This window comes from Vipera berus, assembly GCF_964194415.1.
Source record: "Vipera berus genome assembly, chromosome: 6".
Classification (NCBI taxonomy): domain Eukaryota; kingdom Metazoa; phylum Chordata; class Lepidosauria; order Squamata; family Viperidae; genus Vipera; species Vipera berus.
The window spans coordinates 50,125,147-50,139,408 of NC_138208.1; the positions used below are offsets into that span (position 1 = coordinate 50,125,147).

At 41.4% G+C, this 14,262-nt stretch overlaps 1 protein-coding gene across 2 annotated transcripts in view; it reads left to right on the forward strand.

Moving 5' to 3' along the window:
* METTL25 (methyltransferase like 25) overlaps positions 1 to 14,262 on the forward strand; it is a gene marked incomplete at its 5' end in the record, with an annotated part of 38,347 nt that overhangs the window by 4,505 nt on the left and 19,580 nt on the right. For both annotated transcript variants that reach the window (XM_081330455.1, XM_081330456.1), the window contains 3 exons: positions 2,589 to 2,695; positions 8,057 to 8,695; positions 11,078 to 11,222. In XM_081330455.1, the coding sequence (XP_081186581.1) occupies positions 2,589 to 2,695; positions 8,057 to 8,695; positions 11,078 to 11,222 (891 nt within the window). The remainder of the gene's footprint in view (positions 1 to 2,588; positions 2,696 to 8,056; positions 8,696 to 11,077; positions 11,223 to 14,262) is intronic.

Below are 14,262 nucleotides of genomic sequence, written 5' to 3' on the forward strand. Positions count from 1 at the left end.
AAAAACTAAGGCCCCTCGAGTTCAGAAGTCTGCTCCCCCCACCAAAAAAAAAAATCCCAGGAGGAAAAAAACATTTTCTACCCGTCAAATAAAATTATAATGGCTCTCTCCTCTTCCCTTTCCCCGTTTCACATACCATTAAGCAGAGCCGAAAACCCCGTGCCCCTCCTGTTTAAAAAGTTTTGATCTTTGCAAATGACCTTAGCAAAACTTCTGCGCAGCAGATGTGGGAACAGCGGGGGCGTCTCATCCTTCCTCCCGCTCCGGATTGATCCCCGTCCCGCCGCCCCTCTTTCTCCAATTTGAGGCCGAAGCCAGTTTCTGAACCAAGAAAGGGGAGTTCAGTGCAAGGCGCCCCAGGATCGAGCTAAATTGCCGGTTAATGCAGAACGGAGAAGACAGGAAAAGTTCCCCAAGAGTTAGAGCAGGAAAGGCGAGGCAACCACTGACCAAGGGGATGGAAATCGTCCGAATCCATGCAAGCACTCCTCGCAACTGCTTCTTGCCCTGCTTCACCCTCCCCAAATGAAATTAAAACAACCTCTTACCGCCTCGCCCGAGACGCAGGCCGATAAGGCGACGGCGAGCACCATCCACACGTTCCACATTATTCCTGCGTTTGCAGCTCTCGCTGCCCGAGGGGAGGGCCTTGTGCCCACCGGACTCACCTGTCACCAGCACCGCTCTCCCCCCCGCGGGGAATGCGCTTCTGCTGGGCGGTGCTGGCCGAGACGAGCCAGCAGGCAGCCACCGTGAGCGCGGCGCTGAGGGGCAGCGGCAGGACGGCCCAGCGCCTGCAGGACAGCCAGCAGCCCCACGCGCAGCAGCACCCGCCGGCTCAGCAACAGGTCCGAGCGCAGGAGCCGCACCGCCAGGCTGCCCAGGAAAAGCAGCCACACCGAGAGGCTGCACGCCCAGTCCAGCTCCATGAGGGGCAGGGCGGGAAGCCGGCCGGGAAGAGGGATCAGGAGCCCGGGCCGAGCGCGCCTCGGCCGACGGTGAGAGGGAAGCGGCACATGAAAAAGAGGCTGTGGGCGGAGCTGCCCCGCCCTGCGCCGAATGGGAGAAGTTCAAGGCCTGGGGGGAGAAGCAGGAGGGGCGCCAGCCGTGGCGGGGTGGCGGCTGCCCTCCGGCGCTGCCTGCCGCCCGGGAAACGCTGCGCCTCGGGGGCCGGCGGGAGCAGCGGGAGGGCCGGCGGGGCCAGTCGGGCCTTCGCCTCCTCTGCGACGGACAAGAGCCGATGGGCAGCGCCGCCTTCGCGTGGGGAGAGCCGCCCGACGCTCCCGCGCAGCGGCAGGATAGCCCAGCGCCTGCAGGACGGCCAGCAGCCCCACGCGCAGCAGCAGCCGCAGCGAGAGCTGCAAACGCAGGAATAATGTGGAACGTGTGGATGGTGCTCGCCGTCGCCTTATCGGCCTGCGTCTCGGGCGAGGCGGTAAGAGGTTGTTTTAATTTCATTTGGGGAGGGTGAAGCAGGGCAAGAAGCAGTTGCGAGGAGTGCTTGCGTGGATTCGGACGATTTCCATCCCCTTGGTCAGTGGTTGCCTCGCCTTTCCTGCTCTAACTCTTGGGGAACTTTTCCTGTCTTCTCCGTTCTGCATTAACCGGCAATTTAGCTCGATCCTGGGGCGCCTTGCACTGAACTCCCCTTTCTTGGTTCAGAAACTGGCTTCGGCCTCAAATTGGAGAAAGAGGGGCGGCGGGACGGGGATCAATCCGGAGCGGGAAGAAGGATGAGACGCCCCCGCTGTTCCCACATCTGCTGCGCAGAAGTTTTGCTAAGGTCATTTGCAAAGATCAAAGCTTTTTAAACAGGAGGGGCACGGGGTTTTCGGCTCTGCTTAATGGTATGTGAAACGGGGGAAGGGAAGAGGAGAGAGCCATTATATTTTTATTTGACGGGTAGAAAATGTTTTTTTCCTCCTAGGATTTTTTTTTTTTTTTTTGGAGCCGCGCTGGAGATAGCTCGGTTGCGCGCGGCAGCCCGGCTTTGCAAGAACGGGTACGCTCGACTGATTTGGTTTTTTTTTCCGGCGTATAACACGACCCGGCGTATAAGACGACCCCCCAACTTTTGAGGTGATTTTCAGGGGTTCAAAAGTCGTCTTATACGCCGGAAAATACGGTATATTTTTCATATGCCTCAAATGGGAGGGACGTCTCAGCACTTGAATCATGCTGTCATCTTTGCTTCTGTTTTCTTCCTGTCTCTCCAATGACCTTCGCTTACATAGGACAAAGGAGTAATATGGTATTCATATGAGTTGGCATCTGGCTGAATGTTCTAGCCTATAAAGGCAAATCAAGCGATGATATGTAATTTTATCTTTGGACTGGCTCACAGATGGAGTGTAAACATGAATCTTGCGAGCCTGCATTATTATTTAAGATCTTTGGAAACAAAAGTCTCCAAAAGTCAGAATCAGAAACCATTGCATAGCAAATACATTGTGATATTGATTCAGAACATTTTTACTTTTTTATTGGGGCATAGCCATAGTTTGTAAATAAGATGTACATGTAACGATATTTTAGAGATACATGTTTCTCCAGACTCTTAAGCTAAATGTGTGTTTCTTTTTGATCAGAGGTAGAAATGAAAACAGATAATTTTATGAATGATAAGAAATCACATGAAGTGCAATTGATGTCAGATTTAGTAGATGGCATTGCAAAATATTATGGCTTAAATCAGGTAAGAATCTTTATTACTTTATCCCTTGTGGGTCGAATTTCTTTCAAAGGCTTGGATGTGCTAGAGGAGATGTTATTGCCTGTTGGGGAAGATGATAATATCAAATTAGATTTTGTTCTAGATTTGCTTTTCTTTGTTTGCTTCTTCATTTTCTTCATTTAACAAGCAGGGTTAATCAATGCAAAGAATCAGAAGCTAGAAATGGGATATTTTTTACTAAATGTGAATTGAATTTAATTAAATTAAAGAAAATTATATTTGGCTTAATTGTTTGTTGATCTGCAGGAAGTTAAGATAAAGAGTAAAGTATAAGTGTGTTTGTACAGCTTGTCCTAATTTAACAAGCACAGTTGAAACCAGCAACTTGGTCATTCAGCAATATGGTTGCTGATTGAAACCATGACTATGTGGTTGATCTTACTTCAGCTTTCTTTTGCTTTACAGACCTGCAAAGGTTATAAATGTGAAGATTGGTATCACTTTTTCATCGTTGTCATAACTGAATGATCACTGTCTGAGACAGTCACAATTTCTTTAGTTTTACTAATTACTGCTTTTGTTTTAATAAACTGTAAAAGGGCAACTTTATATTAGATTGTTTTAGTCCATATAAGAAAATGCCAAATGTAGACAGAGTTTAGATCTGTAAAATGAAGTACACTGTTTATAGCAGGGGTGTCAAACTCGCCGCATCATGTGACGTGTCACGACGTATCATGACTTTTTCCCTTGCTGGAGCTGAGGTGGGCACGGCTTCCATGTGACGCATCCATCCCACAGGCCGGCAGTTTGACACCCCTGGTTTATAGCAATAGTGATCTCAAAGATGCTTTCTAAAAATTTCTATTTAGCAAAAGGATTTACACTGTCCTTAGCTTTATCTTTCTACCCAAAGTATGATGGTATGTAAAATATACAATGTTGCTAGATTATAAAAATTAAACCTCATAGAATAGCACTTTGCTTTTCTGATTTCTGTGTGAAAGATGACTCTAATAGTCTTTAGCACAACTGAGTAGGTCTAAAGTGCACCGTAGCCCAATCATCTGGTGATAAAAATAATGTTTCAATCTTCTTGTGCCTTTGCTCTACTGAACATATTTCACAGCATTTCAAATCACATTTAAGAACATCAACAGAGACCCCAGTTAAAACAAACTTCAAATACAATAGAATATATTTAGTAAAGGTTCCCCCGCACATTTAATTAATTAATTTAATTTAATAATTTGATTTCTATACCGCCCTTCTCCCGAAGGACTCAGGGCGGTGAACAGGGCAATACACAATAAAAATCAGATACAAAAATTAAAAAACCATTAAAAACCAATTAAACATCATGCCCATAAAATCAATACATATTAAGTTAAAAACTAATTTTAAAAAACCCAACCCCACCCTGTCAGACCAGGCCAGCTTGTTCGAAAAAGAATGTTTTAAGATCGCGCCGGAAGGAGCGAAGGTCGGGGGCCGTCCGGAGCTCAACCGGTAAGCTGTTCCAAAGGTCTGGCGCGCCCACAGAGAACGCTCTCCCCCTGGGGGTCGCCAATCGGCATTCTTTGATCGGCGGCACCCTGAGGAGGCCCTCTCTGTGGGAGCGCACTGGACGGAGGGACGTTGACGCCGGTCGCAGGTGTTGCCGTAGGTAATCCGGACCCATGCCATGAAGGGCTTTGTACGTCATAACTAACACCTTGAACCTCACCCGGAGAGCAACCGGTAGCCAATGCAGCTCGCGGAGCAGAGGTGTAACATGGGAGTATCGGGAAACTCCCAAGATAACTCGCGCGGCTGCATTCTGCACCAGCTGGAGTCTCCGGGTGGACCTCAAGGGCAGCCCCATGTAGAGAGCATTACAGTAGTCTAGACGAGAGGTCACGAGCGCATGAGTGACCGTGCGCAAGGCATCCCGGTCTAGATAGGGCCGCAACTGGCGCACCAGGCGAACCTGGGCAAAGGCCCCCCTAGTCACAGCTCCAATATGCTCTTCCAAAGAGAGCTGTGAATCTAGAAGGACCCCCAAGTTGCGAGCCCTATCTACGGGGGGTAATAGCTCACCCCCCATGGCCAATGATGGGATAATCGGAATTTCCCGGGATGCCGGCACGAACAGCCACTCAGTCTTGTCAGGGTTGAGTCGAAGCCTGTTCCTCCCCATCCAGACCCGGACCGCCTCCAGGCGTGCTAGTTGTTTCCGACTCTAGGGGCTGGTGCTCATCTCCATTTCAAAGCCGAAGAGCCAGCGCTTGTCCGAGGACACCTCCGTGGTCATGTGGCCGGCATGACTAGACGCCAAAGGCACACGGAACACTGTTACCTTCCCACCGTAGTGGTCCCTATTTTTCTACTTGCATGTTTACGTGCTTTCGAACTGCTAGGTTGGCAGAAGCTGGGATGAGTAACAGGCGCTCACTCTGTTACGCAGCACTTGGGATTCGACCCGCCAAACTGTCGACCTTCTGTTCAACAAGCTCAGCATCCTAACCCACTGAGCCACCGCGTCCCTAGAATATATTTAGGAAGTAAGAAATGTTTGTTAAATTAGAACCATCTTTACCAAGTGGCAAAAAACCCTCCATAGAATAAGATCTATTGGGGCTTTACTAGTAAAGTGCTTCACAATATTGTGCATGTAGTGGCAGTTCTGAATGTTTAAAGGAGATGGATAACAATTTGTCTTTCTGCAATTAAAGGTGCATATAAAGCCCAAATATTAGATAGACCAAAGACTTGCTTGTTAAGAAACCTTTTGTAGCATGTAGGAGTTGACATTGTCCTTGTTTGGCTCTGCCTAAAAGTCAAGCAGTTAAAATCAAGCAATGACTGATAATTAGTTGTGTACACAAATCAGAAAAAAAGTTCTTGAATAACTGCTGTGGTAAAACTAATGCCTCCAGATCTAGGCTTAATAATGTGTTCTCATCGCAGGATAAGAAGCATAACACTCATTTTAATATACAAGATATGTAGAAAGAAGGGAGAAAATATTTGGCTTCAGTGAATCCAGTCATATCCAGAGATTATTTATATAGCCTGGAATTGGGGTAGAACAAGCCACATGTCAATCTGATGCACATCAGCTTGCTCCATTCTAAAGGTCAGCTCATGATAGGCCATGGAAATGCTAAGAGGATGTTAGTCATCTCACATTTCACAAATTGTCAGCTCTGATGTGTTTCTCATCTACATCCCAGTCATGCCTAGTGTGCTGGAATTTTTAAAAATGCTTTGTTAACAGGCTTCTTGTTGACTAATCCATAGAGATTCTTAAGAATGAAAGCAAATATACATGTCCCAGAATAATGTTGCAAGATCCAATATGGGTTGGTCAAGATTCATTAGTTAAAAACACAAGCTCTAATAATAAAAATGAAAAAAAGAAATAGTCTGCAATAAAATTTTGTTTGGTTTTTTTTTGCTCTGAAATTGATCAATACTTTTTTAAAAGTTCAGTGTAGCAAAAATATACACAATTACTGTTGGAACCTATTCCATAAATTTGTTTTTTTCACTTGGAGATAATAGTATTTTCTGTGGATTTTAACAAGAAAGTACTTGTTCAAAGGCGTATGGGTTTTCTCTCTTTTCTCAGGTCTTTGTTTCTAAGATAAAACTTGAGTAGGGCTATCAGATTTGGATCACAAAAAAAGTTAAAAATTTGCCTGGGAGATTACATGCTCAATGTATTCCACCTCTGCCCCCCATGTTCAATAGAAAATTGTCCTTACTAATTTCCAAAACTTTAAAACAGAAGGGGCCAATCTGACCTTAGGAACAAGCTGTTACAGAGGGCTGGGGCAATATCAAGGCCTGTTTTAAACTCATCTCTCTAGCTGCACACTGGGATTGGATTTTTACTATGCTTTTTTTGGCTCCTGTGTACAGAATGGGCAGATTCCATTTGGATAAGATGGTCCTGCAGATAAAAACTCAAATCATAAAACACTTAACCAGCACTTTTATACGTATCCAGAAATTTATTTCTGGTCAATGCAGTGTCCACAATACAGGTTAATCCTCCTGAAACGGCTGTTACTTACTGAACTTGCTTTTGCATTCTGCATTAATTTTAATTTTTGAATACCTTGCAGAAGCAGTCCCAAGTAAAATGCATTACAGCAATCCAAACATGAGATGAAAAGAGCATCAATGATGGTCACCAAAAGTGGGGAAAGATTTTCCTAGCCACACTTTTTGCTCGCTGTTCTAGAAGGAACTCTGAGTTCAGAAGAACCTTCAGGTTACAAACCTGCTTCTTCAGGGGGAGAGAGATCCCATCTAAAGAAAAAGAAAAAATGGTTTTGTGATGAATAAATCATTTCATCGTGTTGGGATTATTTTTTATTTCATCCAGTCACTCATAGCTTCCTAGCATTGAGTCAGGGTCGTGGGAAATTTAACTGAGTATCATCATCCTGCTGATGATTACTTATCCCTAAGTGATGGATAGTCACTTCCTATGGTTCAGTGGGTTAGGACGCTGAGCTTGTCGATCAGAAGGTCGGCAGTTTGGTGGGTCGAATCCCGAGTGCCGCGTAGCAGAGTGAGCGCCTGTTACTCGTCCCAGCTTCTGCCAACCTAGCAGTTCGAAAGCACGTAAAAATGCAAGTAGAAAAATAGGGACCACTACGGTGGGAAGGTAACAGCGTTCCGTGCGCCTTTAGCGTCTAGTCATGCCAGCCACATGACCACGGAGACGTCCTCGGACAAGCGCTGGCTCTTTGGCTTTGAAACGGAGATGAGCACCGGGCCCTAGAGTCGGAAACGACTAGCATGCATGTGCGGGGGAACCTTTACCTTTACCTTTATATTAAAAGCATGGAATGAAAACACATCTATCAGAGACACCAGAAGCTCAGTCTCCTTGCCGCCCTCCTAGTATTATAAGTACTGATTCAGCAAGACAAGGAACCACTATAACATCAGTACCAGTAACACCCAACACCTGCAATAAGTCCAGAAGGATACCTCTATTCATCTAGTCATGTTGCAGGTCTTCCACAAAAATGATCAGCAGAGTTTCTGACTGATGCCCCGATGCAAAGCTTGTCTTGGCTTCCATTTCTTGCCATTGACTATCATTTCCCGTAATCAGATAAAACAAGATTCTATAGTTCATATTGCTGGCTTGTTCCTGTGAAATGCAAAAAAGGATTAAAAATATGAATGCAGGGAGCTCATTTATACCTTATTAATAAAAAGTCTTATCATCCAAACATTGCCATCTGTTAAAACTCTGGCAAAATGTAAAAAAATAACTGCACTTTTTAATAACTCTTGCTTTCATAATATGTTTATGCTAAGTTTTAGAAGGGGTATCTGCTACTTTTTTTAAAAAAAATCTTATTATTTACATTCTAGGTAATTGACTTGGGTTCTGGAAAAGGTTACCTGAGCTCTTTCTTGTCATTGCAATATAATCTAAAGGTTTATGGAATTGATTCTTCAAACACAAACACCCGTGGAGCTAATGAAAGAAACAGGAAATTAAAAAAACACTGGACAGCCTATCAGAGACGTGTGGAAGCAAATGTCAGAGACCAGACATTGAAAGAAGGCAAGAAAAATGCAGAACAAGATAAGGAAAAATGTAACGCAAACCCCAGTGAAATGTGGTTAAGAACTAATAACAATCTTCAGAATCAGGTCCAAGTGGCTGTTTCAGATGCCATTGGTAATGAATCAGCTGAAATTAGCCCAGATCCTAATATAGGCATTATTAAAAATCAGTATGAACTCAAGCCTGAGGTTCGGGTACAACTCATTGAGAACAATATACCAGAAAACGTATTTCTAGATATTCTGCCTACTGATGCTGTAGAAGTGGATTGTTCATCCAGAAGTAATTGCAGAAAGCTCTGTGAAGAAGAGAAGGAACAAAGGAAGGTGACTTCTTTGAAAGCCAAAGCCAGCCGGTCAAAAGAGGCCAACATATATTCTCCATTGACATCGTTCATAACTGCAGAAACAGAGCTGTGTAATATTGTTGGAGATCTGGAGGTTATTGTTCTTTTTTCAGCTATTTAATCTGATTTTAAAGTGAATTGAAAAATATTGAATTAAAACTGCTTTTCTGTAAGAGCTTAGAGGGGATACAAGATAAAATGTATTTACAGGAATACCATTGTTCTTGAAAAGTGGCATAGAAAACTTGCATTTATATATAACATTTATATTATATTATATGCTATATGTGTTACCTGTCTCTCTCTCTCTCTCTCTCTCTCTCTCTCTCTCTCTATATATATATATATATATATATATATATATATATATATATATATATATACAGTATATATATATATATATATATATATATATATATATATATATATATATATATATATATATATATATATATATATATATATATATATATATATATATATATATATATACACACACTCTTAACAACTATAAAAATACGAATCCCGGGCATATCTGTATAGCAATATGAAGTTCTCGAACTCCGGGAAGAATATAAAACAGCTGTTTATTGTTAAAATAGTAAAAACAATAAAAACAACTGTTTACAAACCTAAAACAACCTAGCTTTCGCTGGTCCACTGCCAGCGTCATCAGGATAAATGCTAGGGGGTGGGGAGTTTGTTTATAAACCTTGTTGACTCAGTACCCTGCCCATTGATCTTGTGATAGGGCCGCCCATCCTAACTAACCGTAAATATCCTAGCTGTCCCGCTTCTCCTTGTGTGTGTTTCAGTCCTATTGCTTTCTTTTCTCCAGTTGTACCTTTCTTTGCCCCTTCCACCTCTGTCAGTCTTACCCTTTGTTGTTGTATCTCCTCACCTGCCTTTTTTATCCTCTCAACCTGCCCTCCCTGCATCCAGCCATGTGATGCTACTGTTATTCCATCTTCCAAATGCCCCCCTCCCGCAATCATCATAGGCTGCATGTCTTGGGCTGGCGTTGTATACACCCGCTGTGATGTCCTTCCCCCCTGACTTGTCCGCATGCAGTGGATCAGAGTGGCTGCTGGATCATTTTCCGTCTTGTTGCGCTGTCCGCCTTCAGCAGGTTGCTCCTCACGCATAGGTGTGCGCACGGCATAATTCCCAAAATGTACTTTACAACCCAGTTCTAACGCTGGCACTCCCTCCCCATGCCTGTAGTCACATAACTGCATTTTGGACATTTGGGAGCCAGCTCAGTTCCGTGTTCATGTGATATGATTTACATTTTTTTGTCAGAAAGTTTTGTTGGAAATATGTTCATACAAATTTTAATTGTTTCATATGAATAACTATAGCATAATATACTAATGTATACACAATTAAATCCTGTAGAAATTATTTTAATCTACTTGTGTATGAATGGGACAAAAAAGGGAGATGGAGACAATGGGAAGAGGCAACACTTGAACGCAGTTCAGTTTATCATGACAAAAAATATTACAAATTAAGATATGTAATCAATGAATATTACAAATAAATTTTATTAGTGATATGTTTGCAAAAATTGTATATAGCAAAGTGCTTGCTTCAGATTCTTACATTTTGGACATAATGGGAAAACAGCTTAACAATATTTGGAAAGACAGATACAAAATCAAGAAATAAATTACCATGTAATTAACAGAATTCAGCAAATTATAGCTTCTATCATTAGGAGTAGGATAACTTGCTGTTCTATCACATTCTTCCACGCAATATGCAAATCTAACTGTTTTTGATTTACATCAGGTTTTAGTGCGTAAAACATGCATTTAAGATGGAATGAATCTGCGTATAAAAAGTAATACAGGCAGTCCTCGTTTAGCAATTACAATTGCAAATAATGTTTGTATTTGCATTCATTGGAGAAGAAGGGATTTCAAGACAGTCGGACACACAAATGGGGAATACATATCAAAAGCTTTGTGGGCCTGGAAGCTAAATATGCTATGCAAATAGCCTGGTGTATTCCCCATCGTGTGCCTGCTTATTCTCATGTAATCCCTTACTCTTCAATCTCTGCTCTACAAGTGATAGGGAGGAAAAAACAGAAACAGGAGAACTCCTCCCCTCTGCTTTTTAAAGCAATCTCTGTTCAACATGGAGGGAGGGAAGAGTGATTTCTGTAGGCAGACTTTACTAATTCAGATCTATTCCAAATTCTGCTCTCATCCTGTCAACAGACCATCTTCCTCTCACTATGACAGAGGCTCGCCAAGGACTTAATTTTCCATTATTTTATACCTCTGGATAAGAGAGAAATGGAATAGTAATGTACTTCTCTTCTTAAGCTCAAGGGACTAGAATTTTTCTAGGGTTCATAATTTACTGATCCTGGTCCAAGATTGTTATGTTGTGTACAATGATAATTATTAGCATATGTGCTCATCTAACCCTCATATCCTGGTTTGAATTTTGTTTTGGTTTCTAGGACTGTGTAGTTGTGGGTCTGCACACTTGTGGTGACCTTGCTCCAAGCACATTGAGACTATTTAATGCTGTACCTGAAATCAAGGCAGTTTGCAGTGTAGGTTGTTGCTACCATTTGCTTTCAGAGGAACATGAAATGCATGAAGGTAAGACTTTTTAAGGGTATATGGAATTAATAAATGCTTGTCATTTTTCCTGTCATTGAATAATTTCTCCTGTTTTTAATTATGATTTGTGGAGAAGTTACTTCTGAATGCCCTGTGGTTTTCCTGTTTGTAATGGTTTTTTCAGTTTTGTAACGGTTGTAGGCTTATTAATGCAAAACACTTTTACATGGTAGTGGAGACAGCTTTTTTTACTTCACCTCCATAAAAAAACATGTTTGTTCATTATGATTACAATTCCATTCTCTTAAAGAATGAATGCCCTTGGCAAGGTACAGAGAACAACCTCAGAGTAATACATTATATGGTAACTTATGCATATATGTCTCTGAAAACATTGTTGCTGCTTACAGAATTTCCTTTTTAAAGCAATTCAACTTCATAATGTGACATTTTAAGGAGTGGTAAAATATTATAGTTGCAAATATGTCATCCAAACTGGCTTAGAATATGAGCACTAGTCAACATAGCTGTAAAGACATGTACAGAAATTTAAAAGGTTCAGAGATAATAGTGCATGTGTATAATACTGTACATTTCAGAAAGTACAGAAAATTTTGGGAATATGTATATAGTTTGAAATACATGTTCATGTTTTTCTATGGTGTAAAATAAAAAAAAAATCTACAAATTGCATTAGGAATTATATCCCTCTTGTATATATTCATAACAGACCAAAAATTGTTTTCTTTATTTGCTTGCTTGCTTGTTATATCAATTTATATGGCTACCTATCTTTCAAATACATCTGTGGGTGGCTAACAATAAGTATTATAAAAAAAAATGGTCACCACGATGAACCCAACAATAGACAAAGACCTCTCAGTGGACCATCTAACCTTCCCATCCCCCAGGCCCTGGAGCACATCCAGGTCTTCAATACATTACACAAAGCAAGCAGAGTGAAAACCAGTCTGGTTTGGATGGGGAAATGGATGGTGTTCGAGAAGGCAGATGTTGTGACAGAAAAGGCATGCTTCAGATTTCTCATAAGATGACATTTTTTTAATTGAAAGGATCTGGAGCATGCACCTCCTTTTGGATCTAGTAGAAGGCAACAAACAACAGAGGACAAGTAGCCCCACATATAACCTTAGTACATGCCATGGTGGATTTTATAGGTGACAACTCCTTGAATTCCACCCAAAAGACAGTGGAAATTAATAAAGGAGTATTTTCAGCTCAGGATTGAAATGAGGGGTCCTTGGTGCTTTCTGGGTTTGGGTGTTTTGTTACAGACATTTCATTACCCAAACTAGGTAATGTCATGAGTGCTAATTACCAAAAGACATCTCACAATGGGAACTAGTGCAGCTCACAGAGCACAAGTGTAACATAGGCGTATTGAGGCATCTTCCCACACCACTGCATTCTGAATAAGCTGCAGCTACCAAGTGGTCTTCAAGGACAGCCCATGTAGAGGGCATATTCTATTAATTTCACTTTATATGTAATATCATACCATATTTTCATGAAGGATTTTCTGTCTTTGAGGTAGAACTGCAAAATCTGTTTTCATAATTAGAACCTAACTTCATATTTGTGTATTTCTGAAAGAGTTTGTACATGCATTTATGTTTTCCATCAGCTAAATGGTACTTTTTATTATTGGCTTCTTAAAGGTAATAGTCCAGAGACTCAAAAGTGTGAATTAAATTTAGCTTACTGTGTCACACAGATGCAATCCTAGTTTTCTATCACAATGTTTACATGCTGTACCCTGCTGTGATTTAAAAGCAATTTCTCCTTCACTGATTTCTTCCATCAAAATAGCTATTAAATATCTATCCATCAAGTTGGAGGCCTGTGTGCAAAATAACCCATGAAGGACGGTCTAGGTTGTTTCCTGTTTTGCCATAATTTTTATGTCATTTGTATTTTACTTCACCATGATTTGTGTAATAAGTTACACATTGTTAGTTATAGTGTATGGCTTAACACAAATGACGGTCTTTATGCAACATTAAAACAAAAACAAATCATTAGTGATCCCAACTTGTGAGGTGAACAAGGATTTTTACCACAGTCTATGATATATGCAGCTTACTAGGCTGAAGTAAAGCAACAAGAAGAAATAATTCACATGCTCAAGTTCAGTTAAGTATCCCTTCCTGTTTGGCTAGCATAAGTATGTTGATAAAAAGAAAATAGATATTCTGTTTATTAATTTAATTTATCATTATTTTGAATAATGTGATGAATTAAAAAATCTGTTACAGGAAGCATTTAATTCAGTAAAAAAAAGATAGATAGACAGACTCTTTTGTCTCATGAGAAATATCTGCACAGTCCATGGGCTAGACTAGAGCCTCCCAACTCCAGATGAGAGATGCCACAGAAGATTGTAGAGAATAACAGGGTTAAGATCCCGTGGGACTTCCAGATCTAGACTGATAGGTAGGTACTGGCCCGATCATCTGGATAATCATGGTAATAGATCAGAATTCAGCAGTGGTGATAGATGTAGCAGTGCCAACGGACAGCAACAGCAGGAAGAAAGAGCAGGAGATGATGGAGAAAAAGCAGGGCCTGAAGGAGGAACTAGGGAGGATGTGGAAATTAAACACAAAAGTGGTCCCAATAATGGTAGGAGCATTCAGGGCTGTGACTCCTAAACTGGAAGAGTGGCTCCAACAGATCCCAGGAATGACATCAGAGCTCTCTGTCCAAAAGAGCGCAGTGCTAGAAAGAGCTAAGATACTGTGCAGAACTCTCAAACTCTCCAGACCTGTAGTAGAGAACCTGAGATTGAGGAACACCCATAAAAGTGTGAAAGGAACTTTAACACACACCCGGGCACTTTTAAAATGTAATTCCTGAATGAAATGATTTTGTTCAGACTGTTAGATCCAAATTCATTGAACTTGGGTAGCTTTAACAAATTTGAAATAAGCAAGTAACTTAAATAGCTTAAAAAATAATCTCTATTAATACACTATGTTTTGTTAATCAGTTTAAGTTGCATTCTTACACCCATATTTTAAATAATATTGTAAATCACTAATTAACCCAGTTTTCTTGC